Here is a 20,377-nt window from a genome sequence, read left to right as displayed (position 1 = left end):
GTGTAGAGGTGGGAATCTGGCTGAAGACTTTTTTTGGCTATGGAAACGGTATGTTTTTTGCTGATTTCCTTCGCACACCCCGTCACCCAACCTGTTTCAGTGGTGGGGAGCTGAAAGTAGAAGTGGGGAGTTTTGAAGAGCAGCAACAGAGCTATGGAGAGAGGTGACTAAGAAAAGCTGGTCATCTGCTGTGTGTGCCCCACAACTGCCCAGTTTCAGGGCAAAGTGTTATACAAGATAGAGAAGAGGCCAAGAGAAAGGCAGTGGAGCAAAGAGAAAACAAGCCATAAATTCAGGTTTAGCACACTAATATTTCTTCTTAATTTCATCTAAAATTCTAAAAATGTGAGAGGAAAGAGTTATACAGATCATTTTATTTCTAAGAAACAAGCTTTCCGTGGGCAGCAGATAAAATCTATATTTGCATCTCCGTTCCCTTGCTTCTCTTCTAAGCAGAAGCTCTGGGTTGCCCGACAGATCATTTTCTTTCTTCCCACTCAGCAAAATATTTTACCAGCCATAAATATTCAGCCATATTCTCTAGGTTTTTACAGATTATGGATGAGCTGGTGTTGTGAGTCATGAGGAGAAACAGAAACTTGCTGTGTTAAGGATTTGAGCTTCAAGTTATGAGTTTTCTTACTTTAATGTCTTTCTTAGAACCAGAAGCTAAATTTGAAAATAAAGTTGTCCAGAAAGAGCCTCTCATTGTTCAAGAATATGAAAGCATCACACTGTCTACTTCAGTAACTCCTGAAACTGCTGCAGTAAAGTGGTTCAAGGATGGAACAGAAATCAAGGCGAGCAAGAAATACGAAATCAAGAGTGAGGGGGCATCTAGGACCCTGACAGTGAACCTGGCTGAGAGCACAGACACGGCCGTGTACACTTGCCAGACAAAAAGCGACAAGCAGGAATTCAAAGTGCAGGTGAAAGGTGAGCAGAGAGCAGCGCATGGGTCATGTCCCAACCCAACAGCTACATTTCCCTCATGGTAGGATGGAGGTGAAGTCCAAGCTCTCTCTAAAACTGTTCCAACCTCAAGGCTTGGATTGCTGTTGCAGCTGCTGTGGCTGCCTCGCCATGGGCCAGAAAAGTTCTCCTGCTTCCAAATACCCAATTTTTGTCCTTTGCTGGCCACTCAGGGGAACAAGGAGGCTTACAGTGGGTGCTTTTCCTGGTGTCTGCTCCCCGCTGTCATCACACTGTTTCCATCTCCTCCTAACCCCTGTAGCTGTGGCATGGCAGAGCCTTAGCTCTTCCCCAATCTGCTCACCAGCATGACAAAGCTGATGAGGATATAGAGAGAGATGTTGTGTGATGAGAAGACTTATGTGTTAGTCACATGGGGAAACAGGACCGGAATTGTATCCTCCTCTGTTCCTGGGATGGTGCACCTGGGATGCTGTTCCCTAGTCAAGGCTAAGTGTATTCGTTGACAAAAAGGATGAAGTACAGCTGGTCCACAGATGGAGATGAGAGGGGTGATGTCCCAGAGCAAAGGTCTGCTCCTTTCTCTTCAGACACTCACACTGGAGATGCCTGCAGCTGGCATGCACCCCCTCAGCTGCCTGTGGAGCCATTGCAGAGGAGTGGTTGCTAATAGGTCATGATACATCCGATCTATTGAAATGTCTCCTTCAGGATGAAAGAAATCACACCCTGGATTTCTTTGACTCCACTGGCTGTGACAGAAGAGACAAAGGTGGCTAGAGCTTGGGCATCCATATGGATTTTTACATTTAGCCAGGCAAATTAGACTCTGATGTGAAAACACCGCATGGTCTCATCTGGTATGAAATTAGAAAGGAAGGAAGGGAAAACCGAATCTTGTTTAAAGGCACTGTTCTTGCTTTACAGAATGATAATGATATTAAAATTCCATGTCAAAGGGATCCCCCTAAATTTCCACCTTTCTACTTTGTTTCTGTCTACCCTGACCCCCAAATCTGTTGAGGGTTTTGGGGTGGGGTTTTTTGGGTTTGGTGTAGGTGTGGTTTTGTGTGTATGTGTGTGTTTGGTGGGTTTTTTTAAAAAAAATTTAAAGTTGGCCAGAAACAGTTTCTTAGAACAGGTTCCTTATCTTTTCCTTTCTCATCATTTTTCTTTCTTCTGCATCTCAGAAATCCCAGTGAAGTTTGCCAAAAAACTTGAAGCTGTTAATGCTGAGATCGGAGGCAGCGTCTCTCTGACCTGTGACGTGAGCCATGCCAAAGGGAAGGTGGTGTGGTGCAGGAACGGAGTTCAGATCAAGCCCAGCAAGCGTTTCCAGATACATGAGGAAGGGGTCAAGCGAACATTGACCATAACAGGGATCCGGGCTGAGGACGAGGGAGAGTACTCCTGCGAGTCCAGAGACGACAAGAGCAGCGTTACCATCACCCCCAAACGTATGTCAACTCCATGGTGACCATGTGGAGGGATCCTTGGGTTTTGTCCTCAGCAATTACAACTCTGCAAAGCTGAGTTTGTTCATGTGTTTGCGCTGTCTCCTGTGTTGACAGCTAAATACGAAACTCCACTTCCCCTCAGTGCCAGTGGAACCTCTGTTTGTGAAACACAGAATGATTTTGAGACCTATTGAGCTCAGGTATCTCAATATGTGGGCAAAATGACCTTTATATTGCATTTGAGGCTGGAATCAAGTATCCCAAAACTAAGATGGGATTTTCGCCCTCTTTTTTTGCCTCTCTCTTCTGGCATCTTTATACACAAAACTTGCTCAGACATGGGAAACGTAATGACCCATTATTGTGATCAGTTTAAGTAATAAAAATTGATACTTCTAATAAACTCTTCACAGGTTTTGGCTATTTGAAAGTGTTTATGCCATGTCTCAAATGTTTTATTCCTATCCATCAGCTCCCAGAGTGGTGAAATTTGTTACGAGTCTCAACAGCGTGGTCTCTGAGGAAGGAAAAGAGGCTGTGTTCAAGTGCACCGTCTCTCCCAGTGATGCTGTGGTCACTTGGTTCAGGAATGGTGTCAAGATTGAAGCCAGCGAGAAGTATGTGATCTCACAGAAGGACACCAACCACAGCCTCACCATCACTGATCTGACACTGAAAGATGCAGCTGAAATCTCCGCCAATGCTGAGGGCGTAGAAAGCACAGCCAATCTCAGAGTCCGAGGTAGGTGGCGATAATGTCCCTTTGACAGGCCATCACTGATGCTATGACCTATGCTGTTTTATGTGGCCTTCCCTCTGATTATGAAATTTTGCTTTCACATCATTAAATATGGATGCCCAGAATGCATTGGGACTGGAGATATATGAACCACCATTTTAATTCTCTCTGAAAGCCTGTTTTCTGGATCCTCTGTATTCTTACTAATATTTCTTCTCCTTTGGCAGAGGCCTCAATCTCATTCAAGAAGAAACTGGAGCCCAGAACAGTTGAAGAGAGGGACACAGTGACCTTGGAGGTAGAGCTGACTAAGCCTGCAGAGGTGAAGTGGATGAGGAACAGCATCGTATTGAAGCCCAGTGAAAAAATAGAGATCAAAGCTGAGGGAACAAAGCATACCTTGGTGGTTAAGGACATCTCCTTTGCAGACAGGGGCTTCTACTGCTGTGAGAGTCCTGATGACAAGACCCAAGCCAAGATCAACGTGGAAAGTAAGTTGAATGATTTCCAGTTTTTAAAATACCCTGGACAGGATTTGGAGGTGGATTCTGGTCTCTTCCATTACTATAATGGCCACTGCCACCCCCACCTGCCATGGGGACACAACCATGGACTTGGCCACCAGTCAAATGACTGAAAGGAGGTGGAAGCAAGGGCTGGAGAACAGCTGGATGATTCTTGTTGCCTCCATCTCATCCCACCAGCTCTCAGTCATGCTGTTGACCATTAAGCTTCTTAGCTGATTATTATTCTGAAATTTCTCACTCTCTGGTACACTGTTTTTTTCATTTGTATAGCTTTTGGCTAAGCATTCCCTCTTCAGCCATTCATTCCCCTAATTCTTCTGTGCAAACCACCTCTTTCAGAATGTCTCTTTATATTCAGTCAGGGTTAAAAAACCTACAAAAGCAAATCTACTATCTGTGGCTGCTGCCCTTTCGAGTAAGCTAATGGCGTCTCCGCTGTAGCCCTGTACTTCTGTCCTTTTCCCTACATCCTTTTGTCATGATTGTTACAGGATAGATGAAGACAGGATTCGGGCACTTAAGAACTATCTAATTTTATCTGTAAAGCCCCTGCCACCACTTGGTGCTGTGTAGGTTGTAAATAATAGGCAAGGAAGGACTTGATAACAGACTTCAAGTACATAAAAGATTGTTATAAAATGAAAGGGAACAATCTGTTCTCCATGTGGAAATAATGACAGGAAATAATGGACTTCAATTGCAATGAGAAATATCCAGGTTATACAATAAAAAAGCTTTTTAATGGTTGGATGACTGAATGGGTTGTCTGGAGAGGTTTTGGAGCCTCCATCATGGGTTTAAGTAAAAGGGTTAGTGAAATATCTGTCTGGGATGATGTAAGAAGCTGAGTGTGTCCTAGAGCAGGAGAGAAGGGATAGATGATTTTTCTAGGTCTTTCCAGCCTTATTGTGGTCTTCTGATGGTATCAAAGATACAAAAAAATTGATGACAGGCTGTCTCATACACAGCAGGGTTTGTCAAATCACTTTCATGCACTACTAAGACAGCTTCATCTTCAAATTCTTCCTGGCTGACAGTTGTCAAAGCCCCACTGCTTTATCATTCTGATATGGGGCAGTTATCACTTCTTTTGGCAGTTGCTCATCTTCTTTCCAAACTGAATAGCCCTAGAAAAAAACAGACATTACCAGTGACTAGCAGCTGGTAGATTCGGCTTGGATTCATGCAGCCTAAATCTAGCACATCACGTTCAGCTCCTTCTGTAGTCAACAGAGAGAAAAAAAGGCCTCCAGAGAGTGTTTTAAGTCTTACATGCCCTGAATTACCTTCTGGAGTGTCTTTGACTATTCAAGGAACTATGGGTGACTATGATCCTGATTTAGAGCTAGATTCAGGTTTACTGTCTCAGTTAAATAGGATGATCTGGGTCCACAGAAGATAAAGAAATATAGCACTTCTGTGGTCACAGTGTGCTGGAAGAATGCAGTGCAGTACGGGGCAGTTTACTGCTCCATCCTCTTTCACAAATTACATCCCAAGGCATTTTTTAATACTCTGGGTGATACTCATTTTGTTTCCAGGAAGACGCTTCAGCTGTTGGTTGATTCAGTTATATCTGGTTTTAGGCACTGGCTTTTGCTACAGCCAAGTAGTAAAACCAAAAATGATGGCACAGTGTTTATATAGGAAGTAATTGGGTAGTCCTGATAGCTGCCACCAGCGTTTTGTGCAAGGTGAGTCATGCAAGCATAAATGCGTATCTGTCTCTGGTTTATAAACTTCCTATTCTGATGGAGAGAGAGGATTTTGGTTTGTGCTTCCCAGGCACCCAGCTGCAGTGTCATCACCTACACTTAATGTCACTGTGAAAAATAACTCCTCTGTTGATGAACTGAGATGGTTTCATGCAGTGATGGAAACTCAAGTTGACCTGAGAGTGACCATGATCAAAAAGGGGAATCGGCTTACTGCAACAGGGAATTCTTTTTATGTATGATCATCCAAGCCTTAGTTATGAGATGCAGCAGGAAAGGGGCCGTGTACAAGAATCTCGCTAGATTATATGTATTCTGCATCCAAGTCCTCCAGCTGAGATGGCACCCAGCTCTCACACTGCTTTACAGCAAAAGCAAGACTCTAAAAGTAGAAGTCTAAAATTATGCTCCATTTTTTTGGCATTTAAGCAAACGGCCTCTTTTCAGTAGAATGTGTTAGAGCTTACATTGAGGTCAGCAGAAGTTCTTTAAATGCTTACAGTCTGGGGAGCTGAGCTACTGCTATTTGGTGCTCAGCTTTAGGTTAAGAAGTCTAATTTTAGAGGACCTTTATTTAAAAAACATGAAGGTGGACTGATACTGTTTGGTTTGAGATTGGTTTCAGAGCAAGGTAAATAAGGAATAGCTGTGTGAAAATGTGTTGATTTAGTCCAGTATAAAAGTTGCTTTGTCAAAACATAAGCCTCTGTTCTGATCTTAAGATGCCAGGAGATCCTAAAAACAACTGAGCTGCTCAAACCAATAACATACCTGGCTGAATATCTATTTTCAGTTGTGACCAGGAGGAGATGTTTGTGGAAGATTTAAATAAGTACGTCACGGGTAAAGTGGTTCCTTCTCTGATACACCTCTAAGCTTTCAGCAGGGAAAAGCTTAATTAGGTCAATTAATTATAGCAGAGATTATACTGGGAACATGAGTATGAAATTTCACGTCTCTGGACACAAAATATTGTCTATTAAAATAAATCCTGTAAAAGTTCTACCATTCCCCAACTGTTGCTGCTTTATGACAAGACCTTTGAAAAAGTGATATTTTTTTCGTCTATCCTATGTACAACACCAGGTGAAGATATATGTGGGAGGCCACTTACCAAGTCAGAAATAGCTATGCTATTTAGTTAATGTTTTTGCAAGTCCCTTTTGCTATCTCCTTGGAATAACTTCAGTTTGATCCTTGGTCCATTCACTGTTTGAGAGGCTGGGGTGTCTATTAACCTAGGGGAAAGATTGGAAACTACCAGGTACACTGTGTTCAGTTTAGAGAATAAGGTACCCTGGGGAAATAGGGACTAACTGCAAAATCAGATCAGAAATTGGGGACTGATGCAACTTCTAGTGAGAAGAGCCAGGAGAGCTGGTGTCTTAGTTTGGGAAGCAAAGAACAAGCTCCTGGAAGTGTCTGTACTTCCCTCATTTGTCTGGTGCAAGACACGTCCTTGGGGCAAATTTGTGTCTTAAGTGGTCACGACCTTGGAGAAGACCTTGAAAGAAGAATCAGTGTGGTTTCCTTGAGAAAGGAATTTGTGGCTTTGTAGACGGTTTTTGTTGTTGCTTTTTTCAATTGGCAACTTAATTTCTTTTAAGGGTGAGACAAGTTTAAAATCTAAATAGATTTTACTGGCTGATAAGACACTGATGTCTTGTAGTGGGAACAGGTAATATCCACCCATAACACAGATGCTTTTTACCCCCAAGCTGTAAGGTGTCAGTGCACTTCGCACCATGTCATGGATTTTTTTTCTTTCTTTTAGTAAAAGCTTCTCCTCTCCCTGCTACTTCCCTCCCTTGTTTTATCCTAGTTGAAAATCCAAACAATATTGCTTATTCCTTTATGCTCTATCAATCTCTGTTGATCATCTTCTTTCTCTTGAATCATGCCTGAAGTATTTTCGGCCACGTCTCCCTTGCTGTATAGCACAGGGAGCCTGGACCCAGTGTTAACAGCATTATCTTCTTCTAGAGTGTTTCTTCCTGATGGTTATTGGTGACCACCTCACCCAGCACAGGAATGCCTCCACTCGTGTGTGTGTGTGTGTGTACAATGTCAAAGCTTATTTCTGGCATTGACAGTGAGTGTGGTGGATCTTGCTAGAAAAAAAGGCCAGTTTGCCCTTTTTCTGCAATGTTTGGCTGACTTGTTTGTCCCAGCTGAAAGCATCCATTTTAAGAATGGCAGCCATGCTAGCAGTATGGTCATGAAGAGGTTTTATTTCCTGCAAAGATGGTTGCTTAATTAGCAGATACCAATTAATTGGCGGGTACCTGCGTGAGGGATAGGGAAACAACCTATTTTGGAAGTCCTCAGGCTGTTTCACAGCTGTCAGTGTGAGATCTCCAACTTGTCCTTGTTTTTTTCAGTGAGACAGATCAAGCTGGTGAAAGGTCTGCAGGCCCTCGAAGTCTCTGAGAAAGGCACCGTCACCTTTGAGGTGGAAGTGTCACATGAGGACGTGGAAGGGACCTGGCAGAAGGATGGCATTCGGCTGAAGCCTTCACCAAACATCAGTATTGGTGTCCTGGGGAAGAAACGTTCCCTGACTCTTTCTTCAGTGTCTCTTGAAGATGCAGGACTCATCTCCTTCAAAGCAGATGGCATTCATACATCAGGGAGGCTCACTGTCACAGGTACACACACCCGAAAGTCTCAGGCCCTGGTTGATGTGGGACATGGTTGTCTTCTCCTGACTCAGAGCACAAGCTTTTAAGAGAGGAACAAGCTTTCCTTGTAACTGCAAAGGATGTTAAGCACTGGACCATCATCAGTAACATTTCCTTCTAATGTCAACAGGATTATTGTTACATCATTGTCCACAGAACAACTCATGATATTGTACTCAAAACAATAGAATTTTGTTGTCACAAGTTATATTAAGCATGGAAGCTAGGCTCTGCCTATTCATTATTGCTTGTGCCAGATGGTCCTGGAGACCTAATTCCTCACTAACTGGACTTTCTCCTTTTTCTTTTTTTTTTTTTTTTTTGGTGTGGTTTTGTTTTGTTTTCAGAATTGCCTGTGAGAATCAGCAAACCTTTGACAGATGTCAGTGTAACTCAGAAGGACAAGGTCACATTCGAGTGTGAGCTGTCCAGGAGCAACGTGGATGTTAAGTGGTTCAAGGTATAGTACTTAATGGATAGTGGTATTTTAATGTCTGACTTCTCTGGAAGGGAATGAGAACCTTTAATTTCACTTCCAGGGGATGTGAGTCTGCGCCTTTGCTTATACAGCTCTTAGCATTGCTCTCTTGTCCTTATGTTCATTTACTTGCCCAGTTCATCACTCTCTGTTTTTTATATACTGGGTGTGTTTATCGGGTTGAAAGTTAAACTTTTCTATTCTTGCACAGAATGTGAGTGCCGCTGTTGATAGCAATGCAGTCTTGCGCTTTACTTCACACCTAGCAGTTCTCACCCAGGATTTATAACCTCATTGGGAACTGTGATTTAAGGTGAAGCCTCAATTCCCTTTGCACCTGACAGACATTTTGGGGCTCAGCTGACACTTCCCTTACACTGGGATAACAGCATTTCTTCAAGGTAATGTCTGGAGGGGCTTATTGCCAACCCTGTACAGTGCCTTAAGCCTTCAAGTAGGTGTCTAAGGTCACCCAAAATGTACGGATATCCTTCAGCCATTCCTACTCCTTGAAAACTTTGCACTGTGCTTTAGTTTCAGGATATGTCCCAGCAAGCACAGTTCCATTAAGTCCAATGAGACAAGTGAATTAAGCACAGGTCTGAATGTTTGTTTTGCTCACTGCAGACGTAGAAGAGTTGATGGTGATATCTGGTTTGGCCTTTTCCCTTCTAGGATGGGAAGGAGCTCCAGCAAAGTAAAAAAGTGGGGATTATTTCCCAGGGAAATAAGAGAAGCCTCATTATTCATAAGTGTGAATATGAAGACCAGGGAACCTATACTTGTGAAGCAGCTGAAGACAAGACATCAGCTACCCTAAAAGTTCATGGTATGTTTGACTGAAGTAGGAAAGTACATCTACTGCAGCGTTTTTTACTACGAGCAAGAAATGCTTCGTGGACAGTTTGTGTATTTTGCAATTACTCGTTTTGGACAACTTTCTCTTCCTAGCGAGAAGGTGCTGACATGGCTGTCCTGTGCTTGCTCTATCCTTAGAGGAGTGTTTTTGGAAGAGTTGCTAACTTAATTTTCCATTTATCATAAGTTATTTTTGGTTCTCTGGAATTTGAATGGTGTTTCTAGCTTGGCAAACTAGCAAATACTGGACAGCCTGGCACAAAGCAGGGATGCGATGGCTGGTGCTGACGTGGTTTGGTTTAGCTCCTGCTATTGTCACAGCAGGACTTTGCCTGCATAGGGACTGGGCAAGCCTTGGGTATGACCTCAAGAAGTGCCCTGCTTTTTATGTTGTAAATGCTAAGGAAAGGGTCATGATTTCTGACTGCACTTCTCCTTTACGCTCAAGACAGTTTTCCCCTCCATGTGTTGCACTGTGCGACTGGTCAAGCGCCAGATGTGTTTTGTCACCAGGCTCTGAAGCACCAGAGATAAGCTAGTGCTAAAGGCTGGTCAGTGAACAGACAGGTCTGCTGTGCCCTGGCAGATGTTATTTCCCAGAGGGACGTCTGAAAAGACAGATCACTTCTTCCTTACTGCTTACTAGATGCTGTCCTCATGTGGCCACTTGAGTTCAGCAGTATCTTCATGAACATCTGTCCTGTTCCATTGCTCTGTTGAATTCTCCCTTTTCTCCTTGACCTGGTGACTGGGATGGGTTGCTGTTTGAATCCCAGCTGGTTTGCATTTGAACTCTGCTCCTGAGGTTAATCCAAGGTGTATCAAGGCCTTCCCTTTCAAAAGGAAAGGGCGGCAGTAGCACAGAAATATGGGTCAGTTCTGACATAAATTAGTGCAAAGCTGCAGAGTTGAAGGGGATTGTACTGAGTTCAGAGGGCTCTGAAGAAAAGGTATTGTGGTGGGTTGACCCTGGCTGGAGGCCAGGTGCCCACCAGAGCCGCTCTCTCACTCCCCTCATTCACTAAACAGGGGAGAAAAGGCATAACGAAATGCTTGTAGGTTGAGATAAGGACAGGGAGAGATCACTCACTAATTGTTGTCATGAGCAAAACAGACCAAACTTAGAGAGGGAATTCATCTAATTTATTACTAGGCAAAACAGAGTAGAGCAATGAGAAAATAAAATCAACTCTTAAAACACCTCCCCCCACCCCTCCCATCTTCCCAGGCTCAACTTCACTCCCGGCTTCAACCTTCCCCCCCTCAGCAGCACAGGGGGACGGGGAGTGGGGGTTACGGTCAGTTCATCTCACGGTGTTTCTGCCGCTTCTTCAATCTCAGGGGGAGGACTCCTCTCATCGTTCCCCTGCTCCAGCATGGAGTCCCTCTCACGGGGTGCAGACCTTCAGGAGCAAACTGCTCCAGCGTGGGATCCCCCACGGGGTCACAAGTCCTGCCAGCAAACCTGCCCTGGCGTGGGCTCCCCTCTTCACGGGTCCACTGGTCCGGCCTGGAACTTGCTCCAGCGTGGGCTTCCCACGGGCCGCAGCCTCCTGCAGGTGTCTCCACCTGCTCCGGCGTGGGGTCCTCCACGGGCTGCAGGTGGAATCGCTACACCCCCTCATCCTTCCTCCATGGGCTGCAGGGGGACAGCCTGCTTCACCGTGGCCTTCACCACAGGCTGCAGGGGGATCTCTGCTCCGGCGCCTGGAGCTCCTCCTCCCCCTCCATCTGCACTGACCTTGGTGTCTGCAGAGTTTCTTACATCTTCTCACTCCTCTCTCCGGCTGCAAAAGCTCTCTCTAAGTGTTTTTCTTCTTCTTAAATATGTTATCACAGAGGCGCTGATTGGCTTGGCCTTGGCCAGCAGCAGGCCTGTCTTAGAGCCGGCTGGCATTGGCTCTATCAGACACAGGAGGAGCTTCTAGCAGCTTCTCACAGAAGCCACCCCTGTAGCCCCCCCGCTACCAAAACCTTGCCACGCAAACCCAACACAGGTATCTCCTGGGTAAAACATGTGGCTGAGGTCCCCATGGCTGATACAGTCCAGACACACAAGCAGCGGAGGAGATCATGCAGAGAAGCATGTGAATGAGACAGGTTTATAGTGACACAAGAGATTGTAGGCTTGTATTTAGTTTTCCTTGGCAGATTTTCTTTCATTAATATGTTTAACTTCTTTTAAAACCTGTGTAAAGTTCCAACATCCATAAAATCCTCTTGCAGTGAGCTCCACTGCAGCTGGTAATTCTACCTGTAGGTTAAATGTAGCATAAAATGTATTTACTGTACTGAAGAAAGAAACTACCCTTGAAGGGAGGCTGGTGTACAATAAAACACAATCCCATTTTTTCCATCCATGTATGCAGAAGGTAAACGCACAGCAATCAGTTATGGAGAAGCCCAAAAGAAATATTTGTCTCTATGATTTCACAGCCCGAGATATCAAGATTGTTAAACCACTGGAAGATGTGGAAGTAAATGAATATGAGAGTGCGTCTTTCGTCTGTGAGATTTCACATGATGAGGTCCAAACCCAATGGTACAAAAATGACAACAAGCTGAAGGCTGCCGACAATATTAGAATGCGTCAAGATGGTAGGATGAAAAAGGGGGATCTCATTCTTCAATGGGGTGGGTTGGAGTAGGTGCTGGTATTGGAGACAAGACAGAAGGGTCTGACCTTCAAAATCAAGTTAAGAAGGTTTAGCAGAGGGTTGTCCTTTGCTTTGGGGCTGCAGCTAGGGTGGGACAGTGACATGGTGGGAACTTTAAAGCAAATTTGGTGTCATCCCATCATCCCATGCTGCCAGCAGTGGGTAGGAATTTCTATCATCTAACAATGGGTGGGATCCTTCTGTTTCAAATACTTTCCAGATGGTGGAGACCACATTCAATCAGTCCTTGGAGGAGCTGAGGTTAGGTTATCCTTTGACACAGGGACACAGACGTAGGGGAATGGTCAGCCTTGCTGCCGTGAGAGCAGGCGGTGATGCACTGAAACCGGATGAGCGATGCTCAACCTGGCAGTCTGCCTTGGAGAGTGGAGCTGTTTGCTCAGGGGAAGCTGTGTCTGATTGTGTGTCTGTTCTCAGGAAAGACCTATTCGCTGACTTACATGCGCGTTCAAGTCGAAGATGCAGCAGAGATCAAATTTGTAGCAGAAAAGGCAGAATCTCGTGCCCAGCTTACTGTAAAAGGTAATTATGCTTTTCATGCCAATACTGCTTTAAGCTCTCTCATGGTACAAACCAACCAACTTCTCTTACTTTTAACTTGAAGAAAGTTAAACAACAACACCTAGAGCTTTCAGGGAAAGAAAAACTCCTGCCTACCTTACGACATGTGAAATATCAGCCCCACTGTGGGGAATTTACTTTTGCTAAATAACACAGGTTATTTTCTCAGAAGGTTGATTTTGTACCCTAAGCCATTAAAAGCCAGGTTTGAGGGACAAAAAGCTGTAGCTTGAATTTCTTCTGCATTTTCTCTTCCCGTTGTATGTTTAAAAAGAATACAGCTTTTTTTTTTCTTTTTTTTTTTTTGGTATATAACTTAAACAGTGTGATAGAGACAGAGAGAAGAAAGACATTTAAATTAACACACTGATGAGGAGCTCAGGAAATCTGAGATCAGTCCCTGGCTTTGCCATAACACTGCTGTGTAATGTTGAGTAAATTACCTGTTATCTCTGCAGTTCAGTCATCCAAGTGGTAAAATAGGGATAACAAGTTTTCCTTTTATTAAGTCTTCACTTGCTGTGTGTTAATTGAGTGCTTAGCATAGTGGAAATTCCTGTCATCGTCCACATAACTGACCATAAAAGAAATATTGCTAATGAGGTTTTAACTGGCACTTTTCAGGGAAACTGTACTGATTATTACTTTTTTTTTTCCCCCCCACTCTTTTTAGAGTTACCTGTAAAAATTGTGAAACCTTTGCGAGATAAGATCGCTCTTGAAAAACATCGGGGATTCCTGGAGTGCCAGGTGTCTCGTGCCAATGCCAAGGTTAGGTGGTACAAGAAGGACCGTGAAATTCACCCTAGTGACAAATATGAAATTGTGAGCGATGGTGTCTATCGGAAACTCATCATCAACGATGCAGATTATGAAGATGAAGACACGTACACTTGTGACGCCTTTGATGACAAAAGCAGTGCTAATTTCTTTGTTGAAGGTAGTAAACCATTTTTTCCCCTCTAGGATGCATTGGAATGAGGATTGGCTGATTCGAAAAGCCCTTGTCATTTACTTTAAAAACACAATACCACTTAAACTATTTTAACTCAGTGTTGATTTTTTCTGAAGTCCATTGATATTGTTTCCTTTTAGGATTATAAAGGCAGGAACATCCTAGAAAATGAATACATAGTATATTCTCCTAAGGAAATTTCTGTTCCAGATAAGTTTATCAGATGTACTGGAGAAAATCTGTTGTTCAGAGAAAAGTTGCTGTAGCTAGCTAATGTCTTTCCTATTATCAACATCTGCATTTCAATGAACCTTCTTTTCCATTTTATATAGTGCCAGGTGTTTGATATCAGAGTAGGAAGGTGGCTTTGGAAACAGGACTGGGACTCAGGAGATCTGGATTCTCTTGGGGCAGTGTCACAGTCTCACTGTCTGACCTGTGGCCGGCAATATATGTTTATTTCCATGCAAAAAAAAGAATGTTTTAAGGCCTTTTAAGCCAATAAGTGCAGTATTCAAGTGCAGTAAAGATGGCATGAGTGTGCAGGATGCTAATGAAAGACTTCTTTCATGACACCTTAATCTCTGCTTTCCCGTTCCATCCTTCATCCAGAGCAATCCATTAGTATTGTAAAGGAGTTGTGTGATGAGGATGTGACTGAGCCTGAAGAAGCCAAGTTTGAATGTGAGATATCCATTCCATCTGTGAAACCCCCCAAATGGTCTCTACACGGAGAAATCTTACAGGCTGGCAGAAACATTATCATGCAGCAAGAAGGCACCATCCACAGGCTGACAATACTGAAAACCAGTGCCGATATGACAGGCACCATTCAGTTCTCCATTGGCAAATCAAAATCCACAGCAAACCTGCTTGTCAGAGGTAATGTGATATGTCCTGGCTTGAATTAGATTGAGAGATCCTGGAAAGTAATTTTCCAGTCCCTGGAAAGTAATTTTTCAGATACACTGTCCAATATGCAGGATCTACGGGGTGGGGTCTTGGAAATGTATGTGTACCTGGAAGATCTGCTCAGTTCCCAATTACAATTTGTTGGGTGCAATGTTGGATGTGCAAAATGAGACAGCAACGTCCAAGGAAGGCATCTCATTAAATAAGTTTGGTGTGCCTAGTATTCAAACGTGGTATTCAAATCTAGTGAGCTAAGACTGTCTTTTTGGGTTTGTTTTTTCTTCTTGACTTTACCAGAGAGGACAAAACAGATGAAATTTGCCAGGAGACTTTATTTTGTCCCATATCTGAACTAGACAAGTTTGATAGCTCATTTACTTAATCCACTTTGTCATTGACTTGATCTAGGACAAAGCTTCAAGGGTTTTTATCTTCTGCTGTCACCATAGTAAATATCTCCAATCACATCCTAAAGTCCTTGTTTTGTCTTTTAATTTGCTCTTACTGGAATAAAAACTTCAATTAGAGAGCAATTCAGTAAGCACTGAACCAGAACTGGACCACGCATTTGGTAGTTAATATTATCATATCATATCATATCATATTATAGAAACCAGCATTCCCTATAGAACATCACGTTGTTTTAGCTTCAGAGCAAATCAACTCTGTAACAGAAATCTGTAGCATCATCTAAGCAATTAGTAAAACAGTTGTGAATGACATACATTAAATTAATTAGCATGAAAGACAGATTAGAAACTTGCTTCCTCTTCAGATTAATCCTTTCTTCTTTCCCAACCCTGCTTTGCAGATTACCACATACAGATCACCAGGAAGATGGAGGACAAGACAGCTCTGGAGCGACACTCAGTCATCCTGTCCTGCGACTTCAGGCCTTCTCCAAAGGTTGTGAAGTGGTTCAAGGACCACGCACCCATCGAGCCCTCCGAGAAGTACAAAATCAGGCGGGAGCAGCATTCAGCAGAACTCAAGATTTTGAAGGTGAAGCCCGAAGATGCTGGCGTGTACAAGTGCAGGGCTGGAAATGCAGAGACCGAAGCCACGTTGACTGTTGAAGGTACGAGTGGTTTGCAGTGGGGGGACTTACCCATTTCATGTCTTTATGGTTTGGTATTTCACTCTGGGTTTCTCTTCTTGAGTAAAGGTAGATTCCCACAGTTATCTTCTCCTAATTTTATATAAATGCAGTATCGTAAGTGAACAGACTACATTATGCACTGTGCTGATATTCTGTGATGCTGAAATCCAGCGCTTGCCATGAAGTAGGTAATGCGTGTGGAAAGGCACCACCTGGGTAAGGCAGAAATTCACGTGTCTTTCTCAAGGCACATTTATTTTGCATTTCATCCGAGGAACTAGAACTCTGGTACTTCTAGCTAAAAATGTCCTTTATGTTAAACTGCTGCAGACCTCTAGTGATCTCAGTCGTGGTTTTAATTTCCTGGCCACTGTGTCAGCTTTTTATATATGCTATAAGTTTCTTAGTCATAATGATGTTCTACCTCATCTGGGTATGGCACAATTTTTAGCCAGTTCTTCACCTCTGGTGAAACTGTAAGAAAAGATGATTGCTGTGTCACTTTCAGCAAGACTTGGAGATGAGCCACGCAATCATTTCCAGAAGTCCAGGGAGCAGCTTTTGGTAACAGTTTGGTCTTGTAGAGGTTCATCCAAATGTAAAAATTATTAAATACTCCCAAACCCTCCTCTGAGTTAGCTAGTCCTTGAGAAACAGCACTTCGTGAGCAGAGAAGCTGCAAAGAGAAACGTCTGGCCAAGACGGAAAAGAAATCGGTTCCTGTTACTCCCTAAACCTGAACAAGTTGCTTAATCTCTTTGTACTTGCTGTTTGTGGCCAAAACCATTGTCTTCATCTCATCCTCTGTGTTTCCCTGGCAGTGGGACAATTTAGTTACAAAGTGGATGTGTGTGTGCAGTGACGAGCACACCGTGATTGGAGCTCTGTGGGGTTTTTAGGCATCACTGTAATGTTATTACCATTTTAGAAATATTTACTTATTTTTAAATTAAAAAGGAAAAAAAAGGCAAAACAGTTTTATGTGTGAAAAGAGAATTGAAGGACAATATAGTCTTTTTAATGGATGTTTTTTGTTGGACCAAACGCAGAACCAAGTAAATGAAACGTACCCACGGTGTACAGGAGACCAGACTAAATCATCTAATAAACTCTAAACATTGTGAAATCTATTTGTGGTAACAGTACTGATTCATGGTAACAGCGGTGATGGTGCACCTTGGTTTCCTACAGCCCGCAATGTAGAAATACTCAAGCACCTGCAGGACGTGGAAATTGAAGAAGAGAGTTCCGCTGTCTTCTCCTGTGAGCTGTCTCACGATGACGAGGATGTGGAATGGTTCCTCAACGGCACCCTCCTTTACACCAACAATTTCAATGACATCAGGAACGTTGGCAATTGCTACACACTGACGATGAAGCAGGTCAAGCCTGAGGATGCCGGCACAGTGACTATGAAGTCAGACAAGGTGTCAGAGAGCGTGCGTCTGAAGGTGATAGGTGGGTCGTGATCGCACACCTCCTGAGTGTAAATAAGAGATGCAAAGGAGCTCTTATTTACCATATCCATGCAGCAATCCTGCCTGTAAGCTTCACCTCTCTGGGGCCGAGTAATAAGTGTGGAAGGGCTTTCTTCCAGTCGAAGTTTCTACTCTAGCTGATGATTTTTCTAAGGAAGACTGTTTTGGACTCCTGCCAAAACTTTCCATAATTATTTAGCATCTTTTTACTTGTCATCAGGATAGTCTCAAGAGCACTTTCCTTTATTTGTAGGTCTCTTCAATCGTATATAGTCTATAAACTGTTGTTTATAAAGATTTTTGTCTGCAAGGAGCTGAGCTTCAGTGTACCTCCAAGGGTAGGGCACACCTCTCAGTACATCAGTTCTGGAGTTGGACCGATTCAGCAAAGAGGAGGCAGATTGCTGCTGTCCTTCATATGCCTTGAAGTTTTGTCACACATCTGAGTTGCTGTGGTTTAACATGTTCTTGTGCATCAGCTAAGCAAGTTGCGTGAATTATTTTAGGCATGTTAGAAACTCTCACCAAAATTTCAAAATCGCTTATTTATTTAGCAACACACTTGTGCATGCATGCTCAGGTGATCATAGTGATTTGTTATCCTAAATTAACTCCATGTATCTGGAAACATGAGTGGGAAATGTTCTGAACCATTCTCTCCGAATTTCAGAGTCTGATGTCGTCCATATCCTCTTACAGAATCATCTCTCTGATTTCCTTTGCATTTTGCCTCCTGATCACGACTAATTTGTTCTTCCCAGAGTATCTGAATAATTTGACTCTTTTACTTTGTCCACTCAGAGAGTCTAAAGGATTTCCTCTTCCTACTTTCTTTTATATCTGGCCAAAATTTTCCCCTGTATAAATATCTTCAGTGTCACATATATTTTAAATTATACAAAGCGAATCAATAAAACAAAGAGGCAAGAGCAAAAGTGTGCAGGAGGGTGAGGAGAATGCAGCATATCCTTTTATTGCTGCTCCTACTGCATGAATCCTTCTTTGCGAAAAGGCAGTGCCAGCTGTCTGGCTTTAGAAGACCTGCCTCCCAAATACTTCTCTTCACGCATTTTTCTTCTAACCACCTGACCCCTTTCCACTTGTAGACTGCTGCAATGAGAAAGAACATTCCCAGAGAACATTTTCTACTTGTCCATGATGCAGGCAAGGGCTTCCTGAAATCTAGTCTATCTTGTTGAGTAGCTATTCCAGGGAAGTGTGAAGCTGTCCCTCTGGCCTTCACTAGGGCCCTACATGCCTGCTCCAAGCCCCCTTCCCTGTGGTGGGATCTCCTGTACCTGACAGAAGCCCCAACACAGAGAAAAATGAGTCCTTGCAATCTCACAGGTGTGCAGTCATAAGAAAGGCCATGATTACGGCACTGAATATTATTACCTGTCTGTGGCAATGCAGGCTGCCTCTCTCCTTCCCTGCATCCTCCCATTAATAAATTCTGATTTCCCTAAAACTCATTCCAGCCATGGGGTGTGAGACTGCTTTAGGTTCCGCATTGGTATCGTCAGCATTGCCAAGGGTTTACTTAAGCTCTCTTTTAAATACTTGGTAGTGACTGCAATTGTCTTGACTTAAATATCCTGGTTTTTCTCTGTTTTGCTCATTAACCTTCAGAGAAGCCTGCTGTCTTCATGAAGTCCTTGGACGATGTCTTTGGTGAGGAGCGAGGTGTGATTAAACTGGAATGTGAAGTCTCAAAAGAGAAGGTGAAACCTGTTTGGAAAAAGGATGGTGTGACACTCACTTCTGGTAACAAGTATGAGCAGATACAGTCTGGGAAGACCCTGTGCCTCCTTATCCATGACCTCGAAAAGACAGATGCAGGTTTATACACGTGTGATATTGACACTGATGTTGCCAAGTCAAAGGTCAGCATTCAGGGTAAGTGTGTAGACGATGGCCAGTCAAGAGGTGCTGCAAATACGGGTGGGCTTGGTCACTTTGTCTGACACCTGTTCCTCCATGAATCTCACATAACACGATGTCTGAAAAATCCCTGTTACTCCTTGATGATCTGGTGTTTCAGTGAAAATCACGTGTCAAGAATGTAGTGGCAACATTTCCTTCCTGAAAATCCCTAAAGTGCAGAAGAAATCCTCCCAGAAGAGCAACTAATTTCTCAAAACTAAAAAATCAAACCACCAAAAAACCCCCAAAACACCCAAACAGCTTGTGTTTCGTATTTTTCAGCTATTAATTCAGAGTCCATTGTGGGAACACAAAAGTAGGACAACATTGTCTATTGAAGAACCCAGCAGTTCATCCTGTCCACTCATCCTTGTGGCTGCTTGAGTGTTCATGGCTTTTAGACTCATATTGATAATGAGACAAATTTTGAATTTCTCTGATTTGAACACCAGGAAAGGTGGGATGATAACAAGTTAACAAATACAAACATCCCATTTCTCATATCAGCATGAAGAAACACCTCACACAACATCCCAGAGGCTTCCTATCTGACAGCTTTTCTCCCCTCTAGCTCATTGAATCTTGACTCTTCTCCACTGAGTGAGCTGTTCTTCATGCAGTCCTTCCATGTGTCCCTTTTTCTATAACTTTACGGTAATTCTGAGTGGATAATGTCAGAGAAATCTTTCCCATTTAAAATGCATCTGTGAGGAACGCAGTGCTGCCCTGCCAATCTAGTAGATAAACCAGTCTAAAAATGTCAATGCTACTACTCACGTAAATTATAAAAGCCCTTTCTCCTTGTATTAACCTACCTTTTGTCTTCCAGAACTGAACATTGGCATCACCAAACGGCTGAAGAACACTGAAATCCAGGAGGGAGAAGATTGTACTTTTGAGTGTATTTTGTCCCATGAAAGCATTGATGACTTCAACTGGACGCTGAACGGGAGCAAAGTGGAAAGTGGTGGGCGATTTAAAGCCTCTAACATGGGTCGGAAATACATGCTCAATATCAAAAGCGTGATTCCTGATGATGCTGGGGAAGTCATTTTCACGGCCCGTGGTCTAACCTCCAAGGCTTCTCTGGTTGTGAAAGGTAATGAGATGAGAGAGGTTCTGAGGTTTGATTTCTTGGGTATCTTTTCATAGCGTATGTCAGTAAACCATGAGGGAAAACTCCTGTTATGATCAAAGTGAATAGCAGCCTTCTCTGTCAGCCTTGAAACACTGAGATTTTTCCTTAAAAACAAGTGAAAGGCTTAAACTTTTTATAGATATTTGAGAATTGCAGAATCCACTGGGTTGTGTAATTGTACAGAAAATTACTACCCAGAACGTGTGCATCTGAGATTATCACCCAAGGCTCCCTGGGTAGGTAGT

The 20,377-nt window shown here is 43.2% G+C and overlaps 1 protein-coding gene across 19 annotated transcripts in view; it reads left to right on the top strand.

Moving 5' to 3' along the window:
* The window catches only part of OBSCN (obscurin, cytoskeletal calmodulin and titin-interacting RhoGEF), a 199,853-nt gene that overhangs the window by 55,029 nt on the left and 124,447 nt on the right, over positions 1 to 20,377 (top strand). For all 19 annotated transcript variants that reach the window (XM_054814826.1, XM_054814829.1, XM_054814834.1 and 16 more), the window contains 15 exons: positions 661 to 936; positions 2,124 to 2,390; positions 2,863 to 3,132; positions 3,357 to 3,620; positions 7,753 to 8,019; positions 8,400 to 8,512; positions 9,206 to 9,359; positions 11,825 to 11,986; positions 12,484 to 12,588; positions 13,301 to 13,567; positions 14,195 to 14,464; positions 15,306 to 15,572; positions 16,785 to 17,051; positions 18,701 to 18,967; positions 19,824 to 20,093. In XM_054814826.1, the coding sequence (XP_054670801.1) occupies positions 661 to 936; positions 2,124 to 2,390; positions 2,863 to 3,132; positions 3,357 to 3,620; positions 7,753 to 8,019; positions 8,400 to 8,512; positions 9,206 to 9,359; positions 11,825 to 11,986; positions 12,484 to 12,588; positions 13,301 to 13,567; positions 14,195 to 14,464; positions 15,306 to 15,572; positions 16,785 to 17,051; positions 18,701 to 18,967; positions 19,824 to 20,093 (3,486 nt within the window). The remainder of the gene's footprint in view (positions 1 to 660; positions 937 to 2,123; positions 2,391 to 2,862; positions 3,133 to 3,356; positions 3,621 to 7,752; positions 8,020 to 8,399; positions 8,513 to 9,205; positions 9,360 to 11,824; positions 11,987 to 12,483; positions 12,589 to 13,300; positions 13,568 to 14,194; positions 14,465 to 15,305; positions 15,573 to 16,784; positions 17,052 to 18,700; positions 18,968 to 19,823; positions 20,094 to 20,377) is intronic.

Source organism: Grus americana, chromosome 2, assembly GCF_028858705.1.
Source record: "Grus americana isolate bGruAme1 chromosome 2, bGruAme1.mat, whole genome shotgun sequence".
NCBI classification, from domain to species: domain Eukaryota; kingdom Metazoa; phylum Chordata; class Aves; order Gruiformes; family Gruidae; genus Grus; species Grus americana.
Note: the sequence above shows the minus strand (reverse complement) of the source record. Positions and strands in the feature narration are given on the sequence as shown.